Source organism: Mycetomoellerius zeteki, unplaced genomic scaffold, assembly GCF_001594055.1.
Source record: "Mycetomoellerius zeteki isolate Tzet28-1 unplaced genomic scaffold, Tzet1.0 scaffold271, whole genome shotgun sequence".
NCBI lineage: Eukaryota > Metazoa > Arthropoda > Insecta > Hymenoptera > Formicidae > Mycetomoellerius > Mycetomoellerius zeteki.
In genome coordinates, this window is record NW_017257251.1 from 7669 (window position 1) to 18280 (window position 10612).

The 10612-nt window shown below is 31.7% G+C and overlaps 1 protein-coding gene across 1 annotated transcript; it reads right to left on the reverse strand.

Annotated features, from left to right (window-relative positions):
* Positions 1-509: 509 nt before the first annotated feature.
* On the reverse strand, positions 510-6219 carry LOC108724071 (putative nuclease HARBI1). Its single transcript, XM_018450231.1, has 5 exons — positions 5872-6219; positions 5501-5643; positions 5259-5436; positions 4448-5042; positions 510-679 (listed from the first exon to the last, which is right to left on the reverse strand). The coding sequence occupies exons 1-5, from the start codon at positions 6028-6030 to the stop codon at positions 510-512; spliced, it is 1245 nt and encodes a 414-aa protein (XP_018305733.1). The 5' UTR covers positions 6031-6219.
* Between the last annotated feature and the right edge of the window lie 4393 nt (positions 6220-10612).

Here is a 10612-nt window from a genome sequence, read left to right on the forward strand (position 1 = left end):
TACTGGCAGTGCAGTAAACGTGATGTCATCACAGTACACTGCGACAACTGTTCCACAATTACTGCATTACTGTCAGCATAGCTGTAACAGCGTATATCGGAACAAATTTCAAGTGCTATCAACATGGCGATGCACGCAGTAAATAAACAGGTTAAGTTACAAATTTGCATGATTGCAATAGAAATATTGAACGAAAGCAGTGATACCTCATCTGAGAAAGATGAGTGTTATTAGAATTAATCAATTCAATATATGTAATGTTATATTCAAGATCTAATATTTTTATTTTTTCAGTAGTACCAGGGTATTTATCATGAAACATGTCGGAATGAATTCCAATCGTAATTTTCCCGTTTTCTCTAAAAAAATACGATAGAAATGTGAAGAATAATTGAATAATTTTGATCGGTATCAATTCCGAATAATTCCATAATACGTATCTTGATGTGAATATACCTGATATCATTGGCGTTGATAATGCCATGTTCGGCGCCATATTTCTACTGTAACTACCTCACCTCGGCTGTGTTCCAAAATTGTTTGGCAGCGCTGGCAGCACTATCAACACCGTTCCAAAAATCATCGTAGCACGCTGTGGCAGTGCTGCGAGAGAGTAAAGACGTCACTAATTTTGTCGTCATTTCCTGCTGCAATTGCTGTGGCTGAAGAGGTGAAGCAGCTACAGCACAAAGATGGTGGAAAGGATGGAGCAGTTAATCTTAATTGATGCTGAGAGTAATACTGAATTTAAAATAAATATTTTGGTAGAAGATGCTGAGAAAGCAAGAAGTAGTGAGTAGATTTATAATTTTTTTGTAGTCAGATTTTTGTGGTCACATTTATTTATTCATACTTCGAATTCAAATACAGAAATTGGCATAACCTCTGTACAAGAGGAAATCAGAAAGTAAATTGATTTTATTCACATACAATAGGCGTTAACAAAATATGTATATTATTTCTCAATATAATCATTTAGCTTGCATAAAATTTTGTTTAACAATCTACAAATCTGATTCCGTCTATAAAAGAAGCTGGTTTTTGACTGCTCTCGAAACACCAATGGTATATACCGTTTCCTTAACTTCCTCATCACTATTACGATCTTTATGCTTCGAGCAAATTGTGATTTCCATTCATTTGGACTATTAAGGGTCATTAGCTACGTTTACACCGTGCGCTTAGTCCGCGACTTATACGATAGGTGTCTTTGTTTAATATACAGGATAAACAAGGACGTCTATTGTATAGGCCGTGGCCTAAATGCACAGTGTAAACGTAGCCATTGTCACCAAGCGCTTCGATTAACTTAGGGCCATTATCATCAAGCTTCGATTAACTTACAAGGGAACCTCTCGAGGTGATAAATTCTGATTTTAATGAAACTTTGTGAACTTGTAGTTTACATAAAGAGATGAATTTAGAAAATATCAGTTGCTGCCCAAAAGCGGTTTGAAGGGGTGAAATCACCCTTTACGTGTACAGCGGTTTTCAGCTTTTTCCGTTATATCTTGAAAACTACTTGAGATATAAAAAAATGTTTTATACAAAAGTTTTACAACAAAATTAGCTGTATTCAATAGCGTTTTTAGAATAATTATTTAGCAATTTTTTTTCTAAATTTTCGAAAAAAAATTGTTAAATAATTATTCTAAAAAAATATCATTGACGTGAATAAATAGAGGTAATTTTATTGTAAAACTTTTGTATAAAACATTTTTTTATATCTCGAATAATTTTCGAGATATAACGGGGAAAGCAGAAAATCGCTTCACACATGAGGCTTGATTTCACCCTTCGAACTCTATGTTGGCAGCAATTTTCAGAACTTTAAAAAAATTATTATTTTTAAAAATATTTATGATAGATGTAATTTTATTATAAAGCTACTTGTAGAAAAGAATATGATAAAGATAAAGAAAATGATAAAATGCTATCATTTCCACACCACCATCATGAGGTAGATAGCATGGTGCGCTTTTTTTATAGTGGTTTCCCCAGTAGGCCTATTCCACTCTAATTTTTTTATGCACGAATTATTCCAAATGCCGTCATTGACTACTTTGGAACGTTTAAAAGATGTGTTTAAAAAGATATATTATTATTATTACACATAATAATATATTCGCGCGAGTAATATTTAAAAAATGCTTATCAAAATATTGTAAACTTACAACATCCTTCTCCTCATTTTCATAATTTAATAATGCACAGTTAAATAATTTAACTCAAGAAGATGTTTTAATTTGACTCTAATTTATTTACTTTCATACGTTAATGTGAACGTTGCTTATGTTGAAATTAACTACAGAAATGGATTGATTAACATTTTGATACACATGGAAGTAAAAAGATAATAAAATGTTATTTAACTCAAGAAACAGGGTTGCCATTGACATCTAATGGCTCCTTTGACATCTAACAGTGGTGAGTTACGGTACCATATATTTCCTGTAATGTTTAAGCACATTTTTTGTTATAAAGAGCAATGAATGTATTTATTATAAATTTTAAAAACTACTTGTTAATCTCGTTATTAATACTAACATGATTATTATATGACAAAATGTTCACAATTATGATATTCTTCAAAAAAATGCTGCATACAAAGATATTATTATAAAACTAAAAGTAGATATATAAAAATAAAAGAAATATACAAGTTTAGATTATTTTTATATTATAAAAGTTTATATTATATAAGTATATTATTACTATTACTATATATGTTTAAAGTCTTACATATGTCTTCAATATGTACTGTCGTTTAATTTTTGTATAATTTTAGCTTTAAGTATGTTACATTTTAATACTTTCTGTTTAACTTTTGTCACAGGTTTTCGTCATAAAAAAATAATGGATGCTAATACAGATAAAAATGAAGTACTATTTGGTTGGTGTGACAAAAGTACTCGTTTATTGTTAGACAAATACGAGCAATATTTGCCTTTAATTGGACCTATGAAATAATTTAAAAATAAAAAATTAATGTGGATACAAATATCAAATGATATATTAACACAACTAAACATTGAACGAAGCGCTGTACAATGTGAAAATCGTTACAAGACCATATTAAAACGTAAGATGCAATCTGGGAAAAGCAATCAACAGTCAGGTGCAAAAAGAACAAGAGTTGAATTTGAAGAAGAATTAAACAAGATAAAAGCAATAGATGATAGTTTAGAACCTGAAATTTTGCAAGGTCCTGGGAAAATTATTGAAAAGAATAAAGAAAATATACCAAAGGATTGTACAGGAAAAAAAAAGAAAAAAATGACTGTAAGTGAGACTTTGTTACAGATTCAAAAAGAAAAAGAAGAAAAAAGAGAGAAAAGACATAATGAAAGACTTGAAGTATTACGTGATTTTATAAAGATATTTTCAACAGATAATACAACTGACAATAATAGCGAGTAGAAAATCTATAATTTTTAACTTTATATGAAATGGTTTTATGTTATTGGAAAATGTTATAAGCTCGCAAATATTTTACTATTTTGTATGTACATAGAACTTCGATTATCCAATTTCATGTGAACCAGATGTATCCAGTTAAAAAAGCATGTTTTAGATAGAAATATCTATATTAAGTAAATAATCGGTGTATTGGATAATCGAGATTCTGCTGTGATACTAAAGACTGTTAATTATAGATTATAGATTACAGATAGTACTGAGAGAGAAGACAATGTTTATTTAATATATGACGACTAGTCCTTAATATGTATTATGTATGCTAAAAAGAGATTATTTCTTTTTATGTTATGTTATACAAAATCTTTTTTTTTTACATTATGTGATACTAACATAATTGTTTCTTTAAACGTTCTTTAATGCTAAAAGTTACTTCATTATAAATATAGATTACTATCATTTTCATAAAGAGTTGATAATTATTTTCTAAGAAAGGATATGTCGCATTGCTTAAGTCCGGATCTACAATAGGTGTTTTAAGACTTACGCTGTAAGAAATTGAGCAATTACAGTCGAATCCGAAGGGAATAATCGACTGTGATTTGCCCATTTCTTATGGCTGAAGACCTAAAACCCTATTGTAGATCCGGAGTAATAAGTAATCTTCTGATATAGCTTGTGCCTCATATATATTTAAAAATGACAATTGGAATATTTTTGCATTTCTTTATATATCATATACTATAAAAAATTATTATTTATTATTTATAGTATACGAAAACTATTTTACGCTAATTAAAAAAAAAATTGATTTACTTTATTCTAAACTGTATTAATAATCTGAAAGAAACATATTCTTATATTCTTTAAAATGTTTGTTAAAAGAGATTTTAAATTGTGTACTAATAAATAAAAACACAATTTTATTTTAAAGAAAGGTTTATTTATGTATACAAACATGTTCATTTTTTGTTACATAATTTCTAATTAAAAGGCAATATATTACAAACAATATCTCTTTTTATTTCACCTTGTATCCTATCATTTTGATTCTGTTCATTATAGATGTGCCTTTCTACATCATTATATTCTACATCATCGATATCTTCATTTAAATAATCATCATTCATGATACATGAATTATGTAAAACACAACAGGAAATAATAAAATTAGAGGAACGTTTAACGGTAATAAATTCTAGTGTCATCAGTTGTCTAAATCTTTGTTTTAATAATGCAAAAGTATTTTCTATTTTAACTCTTGTAGTAGACAATTTATGATTATAATTTTGTTGAGCCGCTGTGAGATTACCGTAATCTCTATAAGGAGTTAGTAAATATTTTTGTAAAGGATATGCCGCATCACCTAATATGTGATAATCGTTTGATATATTTTGTATCTCATCACTGAAAAATGACAACTGGAATATTCTTGCATCATGTATTTTACTCGGAGGACCAGTAAAAACGTCTAAAAATAATTTATGAGCATCACAAACTGCTTGCAGTGTTAGGGATGGATAATCATGTCTATTAACATAAGTGCTCTTGATTTTTTTAGCGGGCGTTCTGATTTTAATATATGTTCCATCAATACAGCCGAGAACTCCTGGAAATCCACATATCTAAAATAAAAATATTTTATGTTTAAACATATGAAGCTATTTTGAAAAATACATAATGTAAAAAAATATATTGCACACATTTTCAACATTTAATAAGTATTTACAAAACAAAAAAAGGATTTTTGACATATTTTTAAATATTTACTATATCTACTGATAATTATTTTTCTAATAACTGTTATGCGTTTATTTAAATATAAATAAAAAATTACACACATTTTCAAATTCATGAGCAACTAATCTTTTTCTTTCTTCTGTATCTGGCATTTTTATTATATTTGGAGCAATATTATTTAAATATTTAATAACGTTTGATACGATAGAATGAAAAGTAGATTCTGCTACATTAAATCTAGATGCAACGTCTCGTATCACACATTTGTTTCCTGCATACCTAAAAATGTAATATTATTAAGTATTTATCTATATTAATTATATAAATTTATAAGGATACATACCATAAGAATGATAACAGCTGTCTATCACTACTTATAACTTCCCACCCACCATGTTCTTTTAATGAATTAAAAATTTCTGAATTTGAGTACATAGTATTTAATTGGTCAAACGTGCTCCGTTTTAAACGAAAATGACGCTGAAACTAAAAAATATTTTAAATTATATGATATAATAAATATATAAAATATAAGTCGAAATTTCATATAACAGTTATAATTGATTATTATATAGAATATAGCACCTACGATTTTAATAAAATTAGGCTTAATCGACGCGTTTTTGCAATAAAAGAATTTGGCAGAAAAAATTGTCGCTCTGCCCCGAACCGAAATATGTGTTAAAATTACATTATAATTATATGATATAATACCTCTCTATCCGAATATTCATTAATAATTTCCATCATATTCTTTATTTTTGGAATTCTATCAGTTTCAGTACATTTCATTACTATTGCCGTTATTTCTTCATCACTGGAACTGCTTGAACTATCTATAAGTTCGTCCAATAATAATATTTTTCCTGCCATACTTTATAGGTTACGTCAACTTTGCACTGAACCGCACTGACAAAAATCTCAGTGCATTTCAGTGCGTTTTATACAATACAGTGCGCCTCAACCGAACATAGAAGTATCACTGAACTGGGGTAGTGCAATCCAATCGAACACGTTCTTACCAGCGCACGTTTTCAGTGCACCATCAACCGAACATGCTAAACATTCTGAACCAGTGGAGTGCAAGCCAACCGAACACAAAATACTGAAAGAGGGCGCACTCAGTGTGCACTCAGTGCGCACCAGTGCGCACTAGTGCATCCAACCGAATTCGCCATAAGTTAATCGAAGCTTGGTGACAATGGCCCTAAAGGAAGCTCTATGTGGCTGGCGGTGCAGCACTGATGGCAATGGAAGTTAAAGAAGCGATGCATACGTGGCTTCGAGAGCAACCAAAATTTTATAATGGTTTCAAATAAAAATTTTTTCTGTACGGTTCTCTCCATACTTCTAGGTTATTTGTTTCTTTTCACTGAAGTCGCTAAGAGTTAAGAGCACTCAAAATATCGTTCCAAAATGAAAGCTGCGTTTGAATGAAAAGCATGCTCACTAAAATTGGAACGCTATTGATAGCATGCACTTATGGCGACATACACGCAGCACTGGCAATCAATTTTGGAACACAGCCCTCGAAAGCTACAGTAGTCGCAGTGGCAATATGGCTATCATTTATGACGTCATTGATGTTACTAGATGCTATCGCAGTGCGCTGCGCACTAATAATGGAATGATTTTTCAGTACTGCCAGCACTGGTAATCTATATCGGAATACACCCAATGTTTCATGTTTTGCTGCACAAACGTCATGCTTAGAATTGTTTTTACTATTAGGAGGAATAAATTGTGATATACTCGTAGATTTCGACCATAATAGTTTAAAGTCTATCGTTTTTATTTTTAATTTCTTTTGATTTACTGTAAATATTCTCAAGAGTTGTTTAATTTTTTGTTCATTCTGATATTTTCTTTCAACCAATATTAAAATTGACTTCTTGTCGATTAAAGGAAGCAAGAGATACATGATCAAGTAGAGAGCGCAGTATTAGTCTATGATGTTTAAAAAGTTCATTTTTTGTGTGGCTTAACATTTTATACGCATCATTCAGTTCTAGGTTTATAATTTTACTAATGAAAGTATGCTTAACTCTATTCATTTTATTCTCTGATGAAAGCGCATGCAAATTACATTTATACTGAATAATTTCTTATAAATGTTTTGGAATTAATTTTTCATTTTCGACATGTTTTTAAGAAATAGATTTGAAGTCTTTTTTTATGTTTATGTTTTGTCTCATTAGTTTAATACGATTCTTTAACAGGACATAGACATGTAACGAAGAAAGAACTCAATTTTTATTTGTATACTATACATTTCTGCGTAATTTATAATTTATATTTATATACTAATGATGGCCCAATAGAAGGCTGAAACGTCTATTTTATTTATTAATTTAATGTAATTTTATGTATTGATTTTAAAAGAAATTTTGCTGTACGACATCAAGTGCTCGTGGTACATGCCTTTTATTTTTCTCTTACTATATTATCAGTTTCTTACTCTTAATCACTTAAATATTAACAGGGACACGAACTCCCGTAAGAATATCGGTCTTTAATAGTATCTCGTCGGTGACAACTGTACTATAAACTGTTTAAAACCCTTTTTTTATTTTTTATTAAACCAACCCTGCCTATTTACGAATTTTCGATTTTTAATCGATTCTTCAGAATCGATTAATTCCAACCCGATTAATCAAGTCGTCGATTCTTTTTTGCGAAATTTAAATGATTATATTATAACAATCATGAGCTACGAGTTAATATGATATATTTGTTACAAAGTTCAAATTAATATATTACAACGTATGTTTATGTTTGCGCTTGATGAAGTAGTTATAATGATAAAACGGATCAAATAATAAAAATTCAAAATATAATAACATAATAAAAAAATTCAAAACATAATAACCTAATACAAAAATTAAACATCGAAAATTCAGTTAGTAACAATGTTCATAATTATACACAAAACGTTTCGACCTATCATGAGGTCATCTTCAAGTTGTTAAAATAATAAATTGAGTTTGATTGCACTTAGTACTAATCATGGTTTGGAACAGTTCGCTCGATATTACTATTGATATGTTGTCTGCCGATGTTACATACACGTATAATAATTTTTATTCTTTTTATATATTATAGATACTATATCCCGGATATTATTTTAACAACAGCCCATAGTGCTCATGGTTCTCACAATATTAATGATCGGTCCGATTCGTTAGCGTCCGATTCGTTAACGATGATTTTGTTTCGGACCGTCTGTGGGTACAATCACGAGGCCCATAACCTGTGTATTATACTTGTGAATAATGGATATTCAACGTAAAGCTACATTATTACAATTGATGGAAATTGTACTCGAGGATTCAGAAAATGACGACGAACAATTAAATCTTATTAAGGACTTTGAATAAGTTCTCGCTGTTTTCCAACGGATGACGTTAACAGAACTGCGTGCGTGTTGAAGATGGGAACACATCGATAAGGAACTATGACAAGCAAGCTTGAAATTCAGCAGTGTTTGTCATCTCGCCGAAGTGTAAACAACTTTTTGTTTCATAGGCTGCGTTCAGCAGAACGTTTATTTTGCAACTGTTGGAAGTTTCCTTCGCGCTAATTGGATCATATTTTTAGATCTAGAAGAATGGTCCTATCTCAGCAGACAATCATAAAACGGTTGCAAAACTGTTGAGTCTGCTGAACGCAGCCATAGTGTTAAACATGTTGAGTTTCGTGCCAACAAAAGAGTATTTGCGGGGAATTTTACTGCACTACTTTATTCAAAAAAAGTGTTAAACATGTCGAGTTTCGTGCCAACAAAAGAGTATTTGCGAGGAATTTTACTGCACTACTTTATTCAAAAAAATCTGCAGCTGAAGCACACAGAATTCTTGTTGAGACTTAGGGTGAAATCACACGGTGTGGAAAAAGACTGCGGAATAGAGAATGCGTCATTGAAGCAACCAATCAGCGCTATTTCGAATAACGCTGAATAGCGTTGATTGGTTGCTTCGATGACGCATTCTCTATTCCGCAGTCTTTTTCCGCACCGTGTGATTTCACCCTTACGGCGACTATGCTCTGTCGGAAACAATATGCAGAGATTGGTTTAGATGCTTCAAAAATAATGATTTTTATGTTGAAGATAAAGAACGCTCTGGCGCACTGAAAAAGTTTGAAGACGAAAAATTGGAGGCACTGCATGAAGACTCATGTCAGACGCTAGCTGAACTTGCATAATCATTAGGAGTTGATTACACAACAGTTTCGAAACGTTTGAAATTATTAGGAATGATTCAAAAGCAAGGACATTGGGTGCCGTACGAGTTGAAGCCGAGAGACGTCGAATGGCGTCTTTTCACATGTGAACAGCTACTTCAACGGCAGAAAAGGAAAGGGTTTTTGCATCGTATCGTGACTGGCGATGAAAAGTGGATACACTACGATAACCCTAAGCGTAAAATATCGTGGGGTAAGCCCGGCCATGCATCAATATCGTCGGCAAAGCCGAATATCCATGATTTGAAGCTTCTGCTCTGCATTTGGTGGGATCAGCTGGGTGTAATTTATTATGAGCTGTTCAAACGAAACGAAACCATTACGGGAGATCGCTATCGACTACAATTGATGCGTTTAAGCCGAGCATTGAAGGAGAAACGGCCGCTATACAAGCAGAGATACGACAAAGTGATTTTGCAACATGACAACGCACGGCCACATGTTGCACAACCAGTGAAAACCTACTTGGAAACGCTTAAATGGGAAGTCCTATTCCACCCGCCGTATTCACCAGACATTGCCCCTTCCGATTATCACCTATTCCGATCGATGGCACATGGGCTGGCTGAGCAGCATTTTCATTCTTACGATGATGCCAAAAAATGGTCGACTCTTGGATAGCCTCAAAAGACGTGTCGTTTTTCCGACGTGGAATTCAAATGCTGCCAGAAAGATGGGAAAAAGTAGTGGCTAGCGATGGACAATACTTTCAGTGACATGTTTTTTACGACTTTTTTTAAATAAAGTATTACTTTTCATAGAAAATCAGCGAAAACTTATTCAAGGTCCTTATAAATCATTCATCTTCAAGTAGTGAGTCTCACCAAATGGTGAGTCCTGATAATCAACGATTCTAACCTCGATCCAATCATATTTATAATAATTATTAAAACAATTAATATTAATTATTATATTATTATCAATTACATTTAATTATTTTTATAAGCGGTTACTACCTGGATGCATCTATTTCACATTCAGTATGACAAAGGTTTCACGTAGTTGCGGATTACGTGAGGAATATCTGCCATACATACGCAATCCCTAGATACTGGTTACGTTTACACTGTACGACTGATAGCGACCTGACCTATATCGTGACCCCAAGTAGGTCTAGTCACCAACCGTTTACACCGAAAGGGACTTAAAAATTGATTGGGTCACATTTAGTCCACGCTGGTCCAAATTAGAGCCATCTATCGTATTTTGTACA